The following is an 18,890-nucleotide window of genomic DNA, read 5'->3' as shown; positions in this document are numbered from 1 at the left end:
TCTTCCTATCCTATGGCATGCCAATTATACCCGACCCTGCTCTAATAGTCAATAGGGTAACGAGTTTCTCACATTCATTTATAATCGATTCCCAATTTCCAATTCATAATCTCAATCAACCAATCAACAATTCTTGTATATATCAACATAAATCATCACAAAATTGATACAACTTCACCTTTAAAAATATATAATATTTTTAAATCTATTCAATTCAGTCCTTAACATAGACAACCAATTCGTATCGAATCATTTCAACCCATTTTATCAATTGTAACTCACCTTATGATCTTACCATACAACAAAATTCATAAATGCAACAATTGAGACAGTTCAGATTATAGAAACACAAATCGTAAACTCCGAGCTATTCGCTGATAATTTTGTCTTTTTCTTTCTTTTTCTAGGAATCCAGGTCAACATTAGCTACGAATTAATATAAACAGCTTAGGTGCCAAGTGCATTAGATTAGAGTCACCGGTGAGATCATTACGCCTTTCGTGCGGGTCGGAACTTACCCGACAAGGAATTTCGCTACCTTAGAACCGATTCATTAATACAAAATAAAATTCACACTAAATTGAAAATTTATACAACTTTTACATTTTATTCAATTTAGTCCCTAAAACCAAGACTAACATAACTTTCAATCTAGAACTCATATTTTCAATTCGTTTTCACTATAGTTGAATTAGGACTCCTGTTTCTAATTTCTACCATAAATTTTGAAATTTGCGCATTTTAGTTCGTATTGTACAAAACTATAAATTAACTTCACAATTTAGTCCCTTTTCACTTCTAAGCTTTAAATCTATCAATTTAGTACCTAAAACTTCAAAGATTCATCAATGGTATCATTCTAAAACTTTAACAATTTCAAAAAATAACACACAAGTCAACAAGATTAAGCTCTCAGGACTCCAAAAGCATAAAATTTACAAGAAAATGACAAAATTGCACTTACCAATTTGAAGCCTTAAAAATGGAATCCTAAGGCCAAACTTCTTTCTTCTTCTTGTTTTCAGGTTGCATGAATGAAAAATGAATAGAAATGTTTTGTTTCTCCACTATCTATATTTCATTCCTTTTTAATTTATGTTTTATTTGTAATTTTTAAATAAACTAAAATTTTTATAATATAAATGCATACATTAGTTAAAAACTAGCCATAATAATACTTAGATGGTATAATTGCCATAATAGTCCCTATCCTTATTTTTAATTATTAAATTCTTTAGTGATAAAAAAATTTACCAATTTTACGATTTAGTCCCTATACCTTAATTAAACTCTAATTCAACAAAATTGTCTATCCAAAATTCAATTAATCTACAATATACATCCGTAAATATTTACGGTTTTGATTTATAGAAATGGGGTTCCAAAATCGTGTTTTCCAACACCACTGACTTTCGGGTTATTACAATTTACTTGTGTCTGTCTAGGCTCAAGTTGCTGGCCCACCCATAGAGCAAATTTTCTATCAGGGGACCTTTGACGGTTTGTGAGGTATAACAACCTGGGGTGAGTTGTTTGGTTCAACTAGTGGGGGACCTCTCCCCCCCACACAATCACAGCACAACAACAAGAACCCAATTATTACCCACCATGAAAACCCTGCTAATTGTCCCAGAACTATCCTATAATAATTAAGAATCTCACATACAAAAGGGTGAAGTGGAAAATGAAACCTAGCGTCTAACACATATAGCGACAAGTAAAACCCATGCATCTTTCCCCCATGGTTAGGCCTACTCATTGCACTTAGAGAAAACTCACCCCTTAGACTATTGAATTTATATCGATAGTGCTTTGGCTCTAGCCCTCGGCATCGGAGTAATCGAGACATCTCTTTTGTCTTGGTGCACTCAAAAGTGCCAACCACTACTACATCCCTCTCTAACCTAGGAATTTTCTTCACCTTCTTAGCCACTGCCTCTTAAGGCCCAATCTCCTCTCCTTTATTTCCTTTGGCTATCGGTGCTAATTCAAAACAAAAAAAGAAAAAGATTCAAAAATTAAGCCTTACCCTAAACATACACCCTAACTCCGAACAAGCAAAGATGGTGAAAAAATAAAAGTGAAAGAAGATGAGAATAATAGAGAAACTGAAGAGTAAACACTTAGAAAATTTAAATAACGAAAAATAAAACTGAAAAACTTGAAGGCTTGAACACTTAGGAAATTTTGAAGATGAAGCAAATAACCTTAAGCCTCTGAAATCATGGCTATTTAAAGGGACTTCTCAAAATAGTGCATTTCAAATCTAGCAGACCTAATAATTTATGGAGCAACCCAACTAGACCGTGTCCCACAAAAGGACACAAAGTCTACCCCATCATTGGCGTCGTTTTCCAAAGAATAGTTGTAATGCTCCACCATTAATGCACAATTTCTGGAATATTCAGTGCACCCCCTTTTTCCTAAAGCGTTCTCAATACTCATAAGCATCACAACTTTTCATATTCCACCTCTTCCATTACATGGATTACTTTGGTAACTCTCCATTGTAGCTATTCACTAAATAGTCTCAACGTAGGCCACTTTGTAAACTATCTCTTGCTTGGGAGGCAATTATACCCATACAAGAGCATGACACGTATTGAACAACCTGTTGACAACCCTCTACTAGGGACTATTAGTAACAACCCTTCGCTTAAAATGGTCCACAGATTTTCTATCTAAACCAACTTAGAAACAACCCACTACGCACCCTTCGTGGGGATCACTCGTTGTATACCCTTTGTAGAGACCATTGAGATGTAGCAACTCGTAAAATGTCAAGGATAAGAATGTTTGAGTAGGACCACATAGTACACTGTATGTCTGAGCAGGACCACATAATACCTGGTCGATCGCATAATCATATGGACCCTAATGCTATCGGCTACATGGCATAACAATACAATGGGTAAGCCTCTATATATATCCAAGTGCACGAGAGACCAATGATCTCACCTTTCGCAGACAAAAACCCTAAACATCAACCAGACTTTCTCCCCTTCCCCTTCGTTTGTCACAGGTGAATTGACACTCCCCTCCATCTCTTCCTTGTTAATTATTTGTATCAACAAATATTACAGGGATTGTTTTAGTTTAACAAGTGATATGTTATTTAAATTTTGTTTAGGAGACTTGGCTGTCCCATTTAGACAAGGTTATTGACTATAATTATGTCAATATTCTTCATGATTACAATTAATACATATTCTTATTTTATTCTATGTTTTTCTATTGCTTTTGTTAAATATTTAACTCTCTATCATATTTTTAATTTAGTACTCAAAATATTAGTATCGTATTAATAAAATCTTTCTATTAACTTATCAGATAAAACATTAAATTCTAAGTCAAATTTAATATAAAGCATATTTAAAATATGTAGATCAAAGTTTAAACAGACATGTACATTCTGCTTGAACAATTGACAAGTAAGGTATTAAAAAACAAATAATATAATAAAATGTAAGAGAATTATTTTATTACTCATCACATCCAAACTGTCTTTATAATAAATAGATATAATTAAAAATTGATTCACATATTTTAAATATTTTCAAATTCAAATTCGAGTAGGTAAGCCAACAATAAAAATTTGATTCATATGTTATCTAAACCACGCAGCCCTTCCCTAAAACGTACAACTTACAATAGTAAACAAGGCGGATTCATGACGCAAATCCGACAATAATCAGCTCCAACTTTCTAAGCTCTGATGTTTAGGGGTGAGCATTCGATCGAATCGAATCGAATCGAATTGAATTGAATCGAATCGAAAATTTTCGAGTTAATCGAGTTTTCGAATCTTATTTTATCATCCTAACTTTATTTGAAATTTTCTCGAATCGAGTCGAGTGAGATGGAATTCGAATCGAATCGAATCGAATATATTTGTTCGAGTTAAGTTTTAAAAAAATGACTAGCGTTATTTATTTTTATGTAATTTTTCAGAAAAATAATTCTTTAAAGTTTTTATACATGATCATACAACAAAAAATTAAAGTAAATAAGTGAATAAATACAAGCAACACAATATCAACCCAAATAAACAACATTAGTCTAAAAAAACAACAAAAAAATAGAAGAAGATTATAATAAAAAAACATAAATAAAAGTCAAAATAAACAGCATGAGTCGAAGTAAACAACAATATTATAATAAAAAAAATATAAGCAAAAGTCCAAAATACAATAGAAACCTACAACACTTCAAAAAAAAAAACACAACAAAAGTTTAATGGAAATGGGGGTTTGAATAGAGAGTTTAATTTTAGGGTTTCATAAAAAAAACAGAGTACAGAGAGAATAAGAAAAATAATTGGAATTGGCTGGCATGGGGGTTTGAATTGATTTGGGGGAGGAATAGGCCAATTGGGTTTTGGGAAAACAATTTCTAGGCAGACGGGCTTGGGGTTGGGGTGGAGAAAAAAATGGGGTAAAATAAAATATTTGGGCTTAGGATAATTGGGTTTGGGTTTATTAATTAATAAAAGTTTAAAATTTAAAAAAAATTAAAAATATTGTTTATATTCAATTTATTCGAGTTATTTAAATTTGAGAATTCAACTCGACTCCGAACTCGAAATTCGAAAAAAAAATTCGAGTTGATTCGATTAATTTGATTAACTCAATTTGAATAATTCGAAATTCAAATTTTTTTTTATTTTTTTAAATCGAATCGAATTTTGCTCACCCCTAAAGCGATGTCGCTGCTTGCGTCTATGCTCTTACACTAATAGTTTCAATATGATTTAAAGATTACGTGAAAAAAATATGATTTGAAGACAGAAATTAGATGTTCACATGCATTGACGATTAAGATTTAAAAGCGTTTGGCTTCATCTCGTCTCATGGAAGACGAGTCGAGACAATGCAATGCAGCCATGGCAGAAGTACGGTAGAGAATCATAGGCTTTACTTCCCCTGCATCGAGATTAATTCATCTTTAGATTCAGGGAAGAAACAGGTGCAAACACTGCTAAAGTGCTCGAAAACAAGTAGCAAAATAGTTCCATCTATTCCAAAAGAAAACTGAGCAGTGAGCAGTGAGCAGTGACAGTACGATCAAAGCATAACAATAGTGGGGGCAATACCCCCAAGAAACAAAAAGAGAAAGAAAAACCCTGAAACATACATTTTACAACATAAAATTCAGAGATCCTTTGGCGACAGGAAACCAGATTATTTATCTTATTCCCAGCCCAAAATTTAAAAGTACCTAAAAATCCAATAAAACCCATGGGTATCATATGTCGGGTTCTAAAGGAATCTCACTTCTTCACTTGCCCCCAAGAATTGGGAAGTGCCCAGGGTCTTCAATGGATGGTGCCGCCACATCTCTTGCTGCATTACCTCCATCAAATCCTCTTGAACCTCGTCCACGACCATGCCCACGTCCACTTGGATTATAGTACCTCTCCCCTTCAGCAGGCTTCAGAAATTCATTAATGCTGACAGACTACCCACCACCACCAAATGGATAGTGACCATCAGTACGTGCCAGCAAAAAATATAAATGCAAGCCATAGATAAACTAGCACAAACCGGTAAAAGGAGAAAGCACATATGCAAGCTTTAATCATGGAAGAGATGGGACAAATTCTTAAATCAAGAGACTTTGACATCAGTATAAACTAAGTTCCCTTAAATACAGAATAATCACACAAATGACGTTCAAACTGGAAAAGGGAAGGCAAATTATATGACACAGGTCAATAAAAATAAGTAAAGTACCTTTTTTGCTCTCTCTTCTCTGTCATAAGCCTCTTTTCTCTTATCTTTATCAGATCCCTGTAGAAGCCAATTATAGGGAACAAGTGATTAATACTACATATTTTCCCAATAATAAGATGGAGTCATTAACGATGAATTTCTCAAAGTGAATCGAATGGTCTTACCAATTTGATGAAGACCTCATCATTACTTTTCTTGTTTGAAAGCTGTTGCATTGATTCAAACTCCTTGGCATCTACTTTTCTTTCCTCGATCTTGAGAGCCTGCAGAGCCTTCCTCTTCTCTTCCAGCACCTTCTCATACTCCTCAAGAGTCATCTCCTATAAAAATGCAATATGAAGGTTGAACAAAGTAATAGCCAAATTAGCAGCTATCATATATAATTAACAAAAGTTGCAGACGTCAATAACCATTTACCTTATCCTCGGGCTCTTTTTCTTCAGGCTCGTTTGAAGCACTCTCCTTGTTAGCATCTCTAGCATCCTCTTCTCCTGCTGGCTTTTCATCACCTAAATTCCTCTCACCTTCATTGGCAACTTCTTCAGTCACCCTTAACAATAAAAATACAATATTTCATTTTCATTTTATGATTATAATAAGGGAAGAAGAGTGAAACAAAGTGATATTTTATTGATTTACAATAAAACTGAAGGTTGTGATTGTAACTACTAGAGATAACTCACTGAGCAAGTTCATCAGTCTGAGTTCCCCAATTACCACGACCAGAGCCTTCACGTTTGAGCTCATTTCTGCAGACATGAACAGAACACAAAAGCATCAGCTTTGGGGCTTGGCTAAAATACTGATATGCAGAATATATCAAAGCTAGTGTTAAACAAAAGCTTCCTGTTTTTACCCGCGCCCTGTCCCACTACGGCGTTCATACAATCTGCGAGGTCGCTCCCCGTCTGCATCTTCCCCATTACTGAAACCACCACGGCGACCACCACGGTAAGGTCGAGGACCACCATAACCACGCCTTTCAGAGGGTTTTCCACTCTCTCCATCTTCAGGTACAGCATTATTGCTGAATAAGTTCTCGTCATTTGCAAAATCACGTCTGTAACCACCACTACCACTACCACCACGTCCATATCCTCGCCCACCACGACCTCCACCACGAGCACCTTCATTCTTTGCCTCCCTCACTTAGGAATTAAAAACACTGACATCAGTGATAAGCCCAAGAGAGCTAAGAGCTCCATCTTGAAGGCAGCTCAAGAAACATAACAGAAAATCTTCAAATACAGAAATTTCAGGTTTATATGATTTATGCTATAAAGGAAGAAATTATAATTGACAATTAGATATAAAACAATGTTAACTGTTATAACTATCAAGATGAGATCAGATATACAACTATCAAACTTCCGTAAAAACAAAAATTCATACCAATGCATAAACACTTCGGGAAAAAAATCTCAGTTTCGATGGAATACCGACACTTTCAGACAGTAAACAGAAAAGACAAGGTTCCCTGCTGCATTCTGATTAAATTTCTATAGTCAAGGCATGCACCTTAGCATCAAACAACAAAAGCGCCATGAAACCTCTTTGGGCAAGATGCATTCAGTTAGGAGCGCATACATGTGCCTACTAGCATTTTTTTCATAAGATGATAGGCACTAAATCAATTTGCTTGATTGAAGTTCGCACTAGTTTCATTCATTTTTACTTATTTTTCATTAATTGTACATTTACTAAGAAGATAAAGATGCTAGCTAACACTCCACTTCTCAATGCTTGACTATCCAACACAGACATGAGATCATAAGAAAACCAATCATATTGGCCAACAAAAAAATTATAATTTCATGTTTTGTAGGAGAATAAAGTTGATCAATCTTAAGAGTTTATTATCATGACCATATATCTTAAGCTTCTACACACACCTACATATACACATATATATACATGCCTATATATAAAACAAACAAGCACATACACTTGTACATATTGCGCCTTATATCACTCAAGCAAGTACTTTTAGGCGGCTAAGGTAATAGAAGGATTCTAGCAGCTTGAGTGCAACTTGACAACATTGGATTTCATTTTAGAAAAGAAAGAACAACAACAAAACCAATATGCTTTTCGGAATCTTTTGCTCTGTCTATACAAATAAGAAACTCGCAATGATTATATTCCAAGTAAATAACGGATAACAAATACATCAGAGCCCAACTTCACTTTACAAGAAATGAAACGGAAGTATAATGAACTTAAACCCACACAACCCTCTCACCCGCCCCCCCGCCCCCAAAAAAAAAGAAAGAAAGAAAAGAACTCGACCATTAAGAAAAGGACACTTCAGCTTAAGACAATCGATTAAACTCAACACCCGACACAGACAGCTGAAAATAATGAGTAACTTCAATAGAGAAAGCTCACCAGCCTGAGCAGGAGGGAGAGGCTTGGAGGGAAGCTTAGCCTGAGTTGCAGGCTGCGTCTTAGCTTGAGACTTTGCTGGGCCCTTCTTTGGGGCAGCAGCAGTAGCAGTGGCTGCGACAGCCTTTTGCTGAGCAGCGATCAGCAATGATAGTTCCCCAGTGTCGTCATCCCCCAACAAATCAAAAGGGTTCAAGCCAGCCATTTCTTTTCTTGAATGAAAAATCCACACTAACCACTTCCAAACCCCTTAGAATCTTTCTTTTATAATAACCACGAAATCCCTTACTCTTACAGAACTTCCATTAGATTTTTATATTATGAAACCAAACCAATCTTTTAATAATTTAAAAAAAAAAGTTACGAGAGGTGCCGTAGAAAGAAAAACCCTAGCCGCAAAAGAGATAAGACTAAAGAGTATAGAAGTGTAAGAGATAGAGAAACCTAATCTGACTCTTTTTCAGCACTATGATGTTTATTTATTTATTTTGGCTCACTGTAGAGAGTGCATAAAAACACATAGAAAATACCAATCTGGGGTAGAGTTGATTAATATCTCAGATTTAAATTTTGTGAACAAAATCTTTTATCTTTCATTTAAAAATTCAATACGACTTGATTTCAAAATAAAAAATTTAAAATCTAAATTTGCATTAAGAAAACATTGTTTTAAAATTATAATCTTATTTAATCATTCTTCTTTTAAAATATTTGTTTCTAATCAGAAATATATATAAAAGCACAAATTTGTTAACTAAGTACCCTAAATTATTTATTATAATTTCAAAAAATATGAATAATGATAATAATTACCAATTGAAGGCTTTTCCATAAATATCAAAAACAAAAGAACGACCCCAAGTTTGACAAATTAAAAATTACAATCACAAATAAATTCCAACCCCTATTTCATTCATTCATTATCAACCAAACAGTTTATATGATTTCAATTACAGACTTCTACATACATATACTAATTATATGAAATGCATGTCTGATTTTTCATGATTTACTATGAAAAATACTCCTTCGTAAAAAAAGACTATACATGTAAGAATTTTATCTATTATGCTTCTTCGGATACCCCAATTCTTTTAACTGTGCTTTTAAAGCAGCATGCTCATGCCACATCCTCTCTAACCGAGCTTCAACCATCGTCGTCTCTTCTTTAAGGTGATGCATCCGCTTCTCCAACCAAGCCACTGCTTCAGCTCTGCTTTCTCCGCCTCCACCTCCACCACCTCTCATCATGCTACCCATGTACTCAACTGGGTAATTCACATGCACTTGTTGTGGCCTGTTTAATAGCACAACGATGCTTACCTGCAGTTAGAAACCAAAAGGAGGAATGAGAGTCGTGAGGATCCAACAATACTATATGAGAATGATAAAATCCAGAATGACTAGTTATTAGGGACCAGCTATGGCGTACGATTATCAAAATCAGTTAACCAATGAATTAGAGGTAATAGACCTGCATCAGGAGAATCACAGCAAAGGCAACAGCTAAGACTAGTGAAATATGGCCTTGGCTTTTCAAGTATGAGAAGGATTTCCTCGCAAACTCGCTTAACAAAGATGCAATGGATAAAGCACTAGTCAAACTTTCTTGCAAAAGATTCCCAATTCGCTGGTTAACATCCAGAGAATCGGACATCTGCAATGTCCTTACTGGATCACTTAGGGTATGAGATCTTTCTGAAGGTTCCGTGGTAGCCACTTCCCTTTCAACTTGGAGTTCACCATTTCCACTTGAGCTTTCAGAAGGCTTTACCCCTGATTCAAACAAAGGAGCTTACGTCAGTAACTCCAACATGTGCATAACTGCTCAGATCATAAATATTATTAAGATGAAATTATTCAAACAAAAAATCTGATGGTCGAATTATGAACCTCCTTGTTTATCAATGTTCTGCTTCAACAATTCATGTGCCTGAAACATTAATGATAAAAATTATTTTGATCAATGTTCAAACAAAATTTACAAAATATAACATAAAATTACAAGTGAAATATAATACCATGTCTATCCACGTTGCATATGCTTCTCGACACTCTTCAAGAGTAGACTGCACTATTTTCCCTGTCCCATGTGCATAGCATCAGATAAAGGAAAATGAACAAGAAATATAATCATTATTCATTTATATAAAAGCAAAAGGTCCACTACGTAAGCTGTTTAAGAAAAAGAACACCATCAATCCTTTGGAACTCATCTTCAAAGTTTAAAAGACAGCCCGATTGACAAGTTCAAAACAATTTAGAAGCATCACAAAAAGATTTTGCACTCTCGAAAGTCCTATTTCTTTATTTCTTACCAAATAATTCCTCCTTCCACAAACAATAAGTAATCATTTTCATTCTTAAAGGAGAAATCCTTTTGGCACTTCGGCTATAATAGTTCAGATGCAATTATAATATGAGACACCTAAATGCAAAGTCTTTGTAACAGGAGTCAATAACAATAGAAACTCAGCAAATCAAAATACAAAGATGCGACACAAGAAATACATAAATGATAAAAGAGCACACTATATAAACAAGAGATTCATCATCATTCAGCAAAGGCAAACCTTTCCAAACAGTTTTCTTGCTAAAAGCCACATTAACATAAACCTGCAAAACGCAGCCTTCTTGTGGGCCATCATTGTCTCTTTCTACATCCCAAAGCCCCTGGAATACACAGCAACTTCAAGCACATATTAGAAACATTTCGACTGAGCTAAAAGTGTCAAAAAAAAAAAACAGATTATGCACAAAACAAGGAATATTTCAGAACAACTAAAACAGAACTGTTTTTCATGAACTTCCACAATTTAGAAGTATTCATATTTAGCATCTTCTACTCTCCATGATACATACCCTGATAAGAAGAATACTAGAGTAGATTGATAGTAAAAACATGCGCATTTAAGTTGGCTCAAAACCTTACATGCCAGTTTGTATGCTTCGTTATCAATGATTCTTGAACCAAGATTTAATTTAGCACATTGACCAAATCTGGGCAAAAAAAGATTTGGCTCAAGAAAATTACCAACCTAAACTTCTTGAAATGCAATGGACAAGTTTGTCTCCAATATATATTGCATGAACATACACCAACAAAATGTGGACACAACATCATGCTTTTGTATTTAGTTCTCAACTTGAAGGGCTAAAATACAATTTTCCTCTGTTTCTGAAAATTCTGACACATAATCTTATAGCAGGATAATTTATGCCTAATAGTGGCAAACTAGGGAATGGAGAGCAGAAGAGCACTTTACACGTTAACGCATTTCAAGGGAGCTCGGGTCTAGCTTGTACCTCTACACGGAAATAATCTCCATATGGTACATCACTGATCTCTTGTGATGTCTCTATAACCAAGTGACTGTCCAAAGTAAAAGTGGTACTGTCAGAATATATACAAGAATAAAAATAATATAGAAGATCTAAAGGAGTAAAAAAAATGCAGCCAACTCAAAGAATTATAAGTTAATGCCTATTCCTAGTTTGAGCATTGTGTTTAAAGGCATGGAATAATAAACTACTTAGTGAAATCTAAGGGTAGAAAACTACTAAGATAAAACTTCGGTTTTAGCATATGACCCAAAAACAGCAATATTTTGATGGCTCAGTGCATCAACAACTGCAACTTCAATAATATTTCCCATTAACTAAAACTATAGACATACGAATGGCTCTGGTTTTATAATATACTTAGACCTACACATGTTAAATTTCATTTGTTGTTTTGGACTACCAAAGGTATCAAGAGAAAATGGTTCATTCCAATGATGCATCCTCTTAAATGAGAAACAACAATAACAAATAAACAGTGCCTTCAGCTATATAATAGCATATAAGGCACCATAAAATATAATAAACCTGTTTCTGTAAATTCGAAATTTCTGGGCCTCCTGGCAGCTACCAAATTTTGCACCTTGATCAAAACAAAAACAGTTAACACCAAAAGAAAAACAATCAAGGCAGCATTAAACTGACTCGATACTTAAACCAGTACTAAATCCATCAAAAGAACAAAGAAAAATAAGCTTTTTGTGGCATTTTATTTCAAAAATTTTTAATTAATTACAACAAGTATAAGAAATGATGCTAATCTCAGCATAAAATAATAACTCCAGGAAGAAAAAAAGACTAATACCAAAGTATATTTTTATTGGATGTTGAAATGACACATCACGGACAAGTCCAAATTTGTCATGAGGGCACCATGAAGAGCACTTAAATTCTGTAAAAAACATAACAATTTATTAAGCATAAAGGCATATGTACAAAAAAGATCACTTTTATGACTTGATATAATCAAAAAATTTAACACAAACATAAATTAAAAGGCATAATTGGAAATTACATAATTATTGAAAGTTCAGAGCAGATTACCTTTATCTCCACACCTTCTATGAAAAGATTCAATGAAATTAACAGCATTATCCGAAAAAAACAAATTGAAGAACTCCTCTACCTTAATCTGCAGCCCAAGAAACATTACTTCAGAATAAATAAAGAACATACCGATGTTACAAATATTTTGCAATATGGTAGAACTTTGGGAAAATGAGTTCACAATTTAGTACCGGAAACTTTGTTTCTGCAACCCTGGTAAAACATTCAGCAACTGGCAAAAAAAACATAGATTACAATGACATTTACAAAAATGAACATGAAGTATCATATATAAAAATGAGACTAACTAGACACAGCATATCATCCCTCAGCACAGAGGAAGAAAGTGGAAAATCTATGGCCTCATGTCTATATCTGAATCCGAAAAAGAAAATCAGTTTACTTTCCTCCCACACTTGAAATTTTCTACAGCCAAAGCCCACAAGTGCATTTAAATAAGCCTTCATGGTACAACACTAAACACATCTACATTCTCTTGCCACATATACCCTCATTTGCAAACAAAATGATGATGATTCTGCCCATTTCAACAAGAAATGATGAGCTTCCATACTCTATCCATTATGTTTACTTCAACACCTACAGAACCAGTTAAGTCGTGACTTCCCTTAGCCTCCTAATAAGTTGAGTTGGAACCACCTTTGAAGATTATTACCAGATTTGCAGTTATATTAGGAATTTCACAATGATATCGGGTTTATATAGGGCATATAAAATTAAGTTCTAAGCTTCTGAGAAGCTTTTGGAATTATTGTTTCTTTGAGCCATATGGATTTGGCAATTTATCCCAAAATTTTCTCTCTCCAGTTCACTTTTTTCCTTCCACTATTGTTCTCCTTGACACCCCCCCCCGGTTCTTTTTTTCTTCTGGTTTTCAGTTTATACTCCCTCTATTTCTCTATTTTCCCACCTTTTCCCTATTTCTAATCATCCAAATCACTAGTCTAGAGCCAGAAGTGAAATCCAATCAGATAGGAGTAGGGTGCGCACATAAATTAAATACAAAACCAAGGAACTTTCTATGTAGCAAAGTGTGAAATTAGACTGACACAACAAGAAACGATGAAAAAAATGAGTTAAAATTCAGAACTGCGTTAACTAACCCTTTGGTGCATCACAATTCTCTGGCTTCCATGAAAAGGTACCTTCTGATGCTGAAACCCCAGTATTTATAACTGATCCACAACCTACTTCTGCATTAGTGTCAGAAGTGGATGGAACCTTAGAGCCACTAGAAGTGGGAGCGTCCTCATGCCTGTATGAAAAAATGTACTTAAATAAATAATTCATGGTTTCACATCCATATAAAAAAAAACTACAAGGAAATCACAAGAAAGTTCCCAAACTGTTCTGCTCATAAAGATTACCTGTCTGCAGATTCCGTGTCATTTAAGGGGTTTAGTGAGCTATTGGTATTTTCAATTGCAACAAAGCCATTCTCTTGGGTGCTGGACTCAGACATGGATTCCTAAAAAAAATGGAATATGAAAATAACCTATGGGGATAAATATACAATTTGCTATTACTAACCTATGAAACTCAAAGTTTTCAGAACACCTCAACAGGGAAAAATGTCTTAAATTTTACTGAATGAATGAAAATTTTCACTGAAATTCTACATATAGATAAAGAACAAGATTATGAAATCAGCATATGATGCAAAATACCTCTAAATGAAGCGCAAACACTGACAAATCAGTTGTTCACATTTAAGATGTGTAACTATGCTGTATGAAGGGCTAAATGACTTTGTTAACATTTACTGCATAACTAGTGAATTACTTAATGTAAGAAGCAGAAAAATCCCCTTCGATGGTAATCATAAGCTGTGATTTTTTTCCAATAAAAAAAACTATGATTTTTCTTTCTTTTCAATATATAAGCTGTGAAATATAAGATACCTGTTGTTCTGTAATTTCTTGGGCTCCATTGACATGCTGCAACCATCCATCATTAATGATCTTGAAAGCTTCATCACGAGATAGGAATGATGCAAAGAAGTGCTGCCCAAATCAAAAAGTCGAATCAGATAGAAGAACTAATGCATGCACACTTAAACAAGCACATAGAAGAAATCTGCACGGCAAGTACTAGTACCCTCCTTCCTCCAGCAAAAATTTCTATTGCATTAGGAAAGATTCCAGCAGTCTTTGCTCTGTTAACACTTGTAATTTCGTTGAAGGCAATTACTTTCTGCAAAAGGAACTCATACAATATTCCATGATCATACCATGTTAAATAAAAAGTTAAAACAGTTTCCCGGGAAATAGGACACTGGAAAACAAAGAAAGAATAATACTAACTTCTGAGGATTACCTTTGTTTCAAATCCAAATATATTGGAATAAAAGCAAATGTAATGAACAAACAGGTACATGTGACCCTGCAAAAGGCAATTAGAGAGGGGAACACATTTATACAGCCGCCAAATATTTGAAAAATATAAACCTACCAGCCCGCCCCCCCCCCCAACAAAAAAATAATAATAATAATAATAAACCTCCCACAGTTTGAAAAAAGGAACATAAGGTGATGTGCCAAGCTAAAAAACTAGCAGATGCAGCAGAACAAAAGCAGTAAAGGTCATTGTAAAGATCTAGATTACCTGAAGAAGAATACTCTCCTGGAATGCACAGTTGAAATCCTGGACAAGGAACTACAGCAGAGGACAAAAGAAAGTGTTTAAAACTGTTTTTATGATACATTTCTAAAATGCAACACAGTGAGAGAAATTTCAAATTAAAAGCAATTCAATTAGCAAGTTTTTTAAAATCCATCACCAAAAGAAACAAAAAAGGATTGGTTATAGCATCAATGCCACATGAATGTTAGGTATCAGGAATTACTTGCACACAATGTGTTATTATCTCTCTCACACTAATCATGCCAAGAATGAATTCATTTACAGAACAAAGACTCTAAAACAAAAACGAGAGGATCAGAGATCTGCTTACACATGGTAACAAAAAATAGGCTAAAGAAGAGAAAACACATTTATTTTGAACTTAAAAAAAAAGTGTTTCAATTTTCTAAAAAAGTTTTAAAGATACCAATAGATGACATTTAGATACTAAAGTAGGAAAGAAAGCATGAACAAGCATTTTTGAATCTTTAACCAATAACTTTATCATTTTAATTATTGGGTTCGTGAGAATTCTACATGAATGTTTAGGCGCTCAAAACTTCTAAAATACAAAACTGGCAATATATTTTCACACAACTACAAGAAACAATTTTAGCATTTACAAGCCAAAGAATGTCAAAACAAAATACAAAGGAGACAAGACGAGGAGAACTGCTAACAGCTTGTTACTAAAGTTGCTCACCTCTTCAGGTGGAAGCCTAAACAGTTGGCGGTATTCTTCACTCCTCAATGCTGACTGAGACTGAAATTCATAAGCATCAGATTTAGCCATAGTTCTAGAAGTATTCAGTTCTTGAAAACTAAATTCTCGATGATTGTCTAATTAGTCCAAGTTTAACTACATCGATCAAAACTCCTTATAAGCCATCCTCTTTTCTACCTCTTGTTGGAATTTATTTAAAAACCATATATCTTTCGGAATTTCACCACGAAAACATGAAAGCTTCAATAGAATTCTAATAATAGAAAGTTTGGCAAAAGCAGCCTTCAAAAAAAAAATTGAAGTAAATTTGATTAAATGATAGTGATTATTGTAGAACTTGGCCATAATAATCAAGAATTAGCAAAATTGAACTCATAACATAATCCTAATCTACTTTCTCGTCGTTTTTTTCTTCCTGACTTTTTGTAAAGGAAGCAGGGACATGAATTAAGCTAAAAGTAAGTGGTAGAAAAAAGAACCTGAATATCAACATCTTTGTAGCTAGGGTTGGGTGAAGCATTGGAAGCATCGTTGCGATCAGGCGTGTCGGTAGGCGAGGAATCGTTTGGCGAAGTTGAAGAATCAGAAACGTCGTCGGAGACTGCTTTAGAAAGAGAACGATCCATAGAAGACCGCGGAAGATCGATCCTCTCGGCGGCAGCAGAGGTAACTGCCATAGCAGGGTGGGGAAGAGCCGATAGAGATGGCAGAGATCTGAGTTTTCAGTGTCTTTTTTTTTTCTTTTGGGTGGGAGAGTCCAAGGAATAGCTAAAAGAAACTACGCCGTTTGACAAACAGGGACTTATTTCTGAAAGCGGAAGCCAACATCAAGCGGTACAGTTTTGCAATCTATTTCACTGCCACGCCAAGTCATTGAAGGAGAGACGTTGACTATTTTGACACGTGGCGGATTATTGAGTGGATAAAAATGACAACCGACCGGTCCTCCGGTGGACTCTACCACGTGACGGAGTCAAAACATTCTGTCAAGTTACTTTTTAGGCTTAAATAAAAAATTGACCCGAATTATAATTTTTTTCACTTACGTACTTAAATTATTTCTTTTATTAAAAGTGATTTAAATTTTACTTTCAATACTAATTTTGATCTAAAGCGTTAACTCCGTAAAAGTAACTCTCAAAATGACACATGGAATTTTAATTAAAAATTTTAAATTTAATATTAATTAAATTAAATTAATTTCTTTTTTCTTTCTCTCCTATCCCTCGCTTCATTGTCTTTTTTATCCCTCCACCCTCACAGCTGCTCCTCACCAGGGTTCTTACAGCAAGTTCCCATGGCCCCATCCCCTCTCCCACTTCAATAAATTCATTTGCTATAAGCCGTAAAAGTGGTAGCTTGGCAATAGATAAAAAAATAGCAGGATCCACGAGTTCTGAGTTGCACTGTAATAAACATGAATCGAAGCTCTTTAACTTGACTTTAGCAGGATCTCTGTTTTCCTACATGTTCCACTTCAATGCAGCAAAATCGCATCCAGAAATACAGACTGATAGTTAATGAAGAAAAATATATATTAACATTAGAACTATTGGACAAAACATAACAGTTGAAGAAGAAGAAGAAGAAAAAGAACAACCCCATGCATGTTCTCAAGCACATTGAAAATTTTTAAGAAAGGAAAAAGAAATACCCTTAGATATAAATAAATTTCGAAATAAAATTTAAATCCTCATCAAAGAAAGGCAGAGATACCAGGATTAGGTCGAAGAGCACGGCTTGATCGACCTTGACGAAATCAGCGTCCCAACTCCCAAGACTTGAGCTCATCGTCGATGGAGGCAGAACGTACATGAAGCGAGTGATTATACTGGTCTTCCCAACAGACTGATCCTCCGAGAACAGTGAGGTGGATTTAATTAAAAATGCTACATATCACATTTTAATTGGTTTTAGAATTCCTTTTAATTGAAGGAATTAAAGTTTAGATACCATTTTTAATAAATAATAATAATTTAGATGTCTAAATAGAAAAGTGCTGGGGCTAATTTTTTATTTAAGCTTATCTTTAATTAGGAAAAATAATCCAACGTCTATTTTGGGCCGATTTAACCGAAGTTATTGGGCTTTCGACTACCATTATTTATCTCCTACGTTACTGTCACGTTTTCATACCGTTATAATTCTTTTTACCTGATAGCAGCCAAAAATTACAAATTTTAATGGCATTCACCATAAGTTGAAAGTACTTGGACGCAACTCTATAAATTATTTAATTCACCAGTTTAGTATTCCTTCTAAAAAATCTTTTTGAGACAAAAAGTATTTTTGGAACAAAAATATTCCTAAATAAACTATTTTTTTTTATAGAAAATGTACTTCTCCCAAGCCAACATTGGCCAAAAACATCTTTTTTAGAACTTAAAAATTTTAACTTTTTTTCAAAAGTATTTTTTTTCTTTCTAAAATACACTTTTAAGAAGCATTTCTAAACTAAGCCTTAAAGGAGTTTTGTTGAGTTCTTGGACAATTCCATTAGTGAGCTAGCTGTTAAATCTCTTCTCCCTAGCATTGTTACTACATCTCAAATTGCTGGCTCTTTTCAATATGGATTAATTTCTTTAAACTTTCTTAAACTATGTAAAAGGATATTTTGGTAAAGTGAGGAAAAGTTACAATCTAACAAAATGAAATGTTGTGGAAAGATGATGGAGAAGAAGATCGGAGTAGACTCTGAAGAACAAGTTCGGTAATAGTTATTGATTATGGATGCAATAAGCGACTGAGAAAGATAAGAGTTACAATGATTGTTATGACTGTAAAAAGAAAATTGCAGAGAGAATTTTAAAGTGCCAAGTTTGCCAAAAGATCAAAAAGTTCCAAATGAAACATTCAAACATTTATTTATAGACTTTGAAAAAATAAGTTAAAAAGGGAAATGATTATGAAGAGAAAGTGGCATGAACATGTTAAAATTGTGGGTAATGGGATTAAAAAGGGTTACTTGAACTTGAGAAAATGGAAGGTCAATTATATATAATGGGTATGATAATGGT

The 18,890-nt window shown here is 34.3% G+C and overlaps 2 protein-coding genes across 5 annotated transcripts; both read right to left on the bottom strand.

The window, feature by feature from the left end:
• Positions 1-4,997: 4,997 nt before the first annotated feature.
• LOC107929674 (RGG repeats nuclear RNA binding protein A) lies at positions 4,998-8,719 on the bottom strand. Of its 2 annotated transcripts, XM_041074352.1 has the most exons (8): positions 6,750-6,865; positions 6,698-6,711; positions 6,589-6,646; positions 6,416-6,481; positions 6,150-6,282; positions 5,897-6,052; positions 5,733-5,789; positions 4,998-5,457 (listed from the first exon to the last, which is right to left on the bottom strand). In XM_041074352.1, exons 1-8 carry the CDS (start codon positions 6,863-6,865, stop codon positions 5,278-5,280), a joined length of 780 nt encoding a protein of 259 aa, XP_040930286.1. In that variant the 3' UTR covers positions 4,998-5,277. The 2 variants fall into 2 exon arrangements, with proteins under 2 accessions (XP_040930286.1, XP_016716655.1); XM_016861166.2 differs by adding an exon at positions 8,121-8,719 and having other exon boundaries at positions 6,589-6,880.
• A 289-nt stretch (positions 8,720-9,008) lies between these two features.
• Positions 9,009-16,706, bottom strand: LOC107929676 (protein VASCULAR ASSOCIATED DEATH 1, chloroplastic). 3 transcript variants are annotated; one of them, XM_041074351.1, is made up of 18 exons: positions 16,353-16,706; positions 15,853-15,912; positions 15,132-15,182; positions 14,844-14,909; positions 14,625-14,720; positions 14,429-14,530; positions 13,895-13,995; positions 13,631-13,782; positions 12,698-12,738; positions 12,504-12,591; positions 12,265-12,351; positions 11,988-12,042; positions 11,424-11,511; positions 10,691-10,790; positions 10,139-10,200; positions 10,011-10,050; positions 9,790-9,893; positions 9,009-9,440 (listed from the first exon to the last, which is right to left on the bottom strand). In XM_041074351.1, the coding sequence occupies exons 1-18, from the start codon at positions 16,548-16,550 to the stop codon at positions 9,177-9,179; spliced, it is 1,755 nt and encodes a 584-aa protein (XP_040930285.1). In that variant the 5' UTR covers positions 16,551-16,706; the 3' UTR covers positions 9,009-9,176. The 3 variants fall into 3 exon arrangements, with proteins under 3 accessions (XP_040930285.1, XP_016716657.1, XP_016716658.1); XM_016861168.2 differs by having other exon boundaries at positions 9,592-9,893; positions 16,353-16,702; XM_016861169.2 differs by having other exon boundaries at positions 9,592-9,893; positions 11,424-11,490; positions 16,353-16,701.
• Between the last annotated feature and the right edge of the window lie 2,184 nt (positions 16,707-18,890).

Source organism: Gossypium hirsutum, chromosome A08 (assembly GCF_007990345.1).
Source record: "Gossypium hirsutum isolate 1008001.06 chromosome A08, Gossypium_hirsutum_v2.1, whole genome shotgun sequence".
NCBI lineage: Eukaryota > Viridiplantae > Streptophyta > Magnoliopsida > Malvales > Malvaceae > Gossypium > Gossypium hirsutum.
The sequence above is the reverse complement of the archived record's forward strand: the minus strand, read 5'-3'. Positions and strand labels throughout refer to the sequence as shown.

Excerpts from the sequence above, each read along its gene's own strand:
- LOC107929674 (XM_016861166.2), bottom strand. The coding sequence starts at position 8,322 with ATGGCTGGCTTGAACCCTTTTGATTTGTTGGGGGATGACGACACTGGG. Across the intron at positions 6,053-6,149 it reads AAAAAGAGCCCGAGGATAAG|GAGATGACTCTTGAGGAGTA; the intron begins GTAAATGGTTAT and ends GCATTTTTATAG. Across the intron at positions 5,790-5,896 it reads ATGAGGTCTTCATCAAATTG|GGATCTGATAAAGATAAGAG; the intron begins GTAAGACCATTC and ends TGGCTTCTACAG.
- LOC107929676 (XM_016861168.2), bottom strand. The coding sequence starts at position 16,550 with ATGGCAGTTACCTCTGCTGCCGCCGAGAGGATCGATCTTCCGCGGTCT. Across the intron at positions 15,913-16,352 it reads ACAAAGATGTTGATATTCAG|TCTCAGTCAGCATTGAGGAG; the intron begins GTTCTTTTTTCT and ends TATGAATTTCAG. Across the intron at positions 12,592-12,697 it reads TTGCAGAAACAAAGTTTCCG|ATTAAGGTAGAGGAGTTCTT; the intron begins GTACTAAATTGT and ends CTTGGGCTGCAG.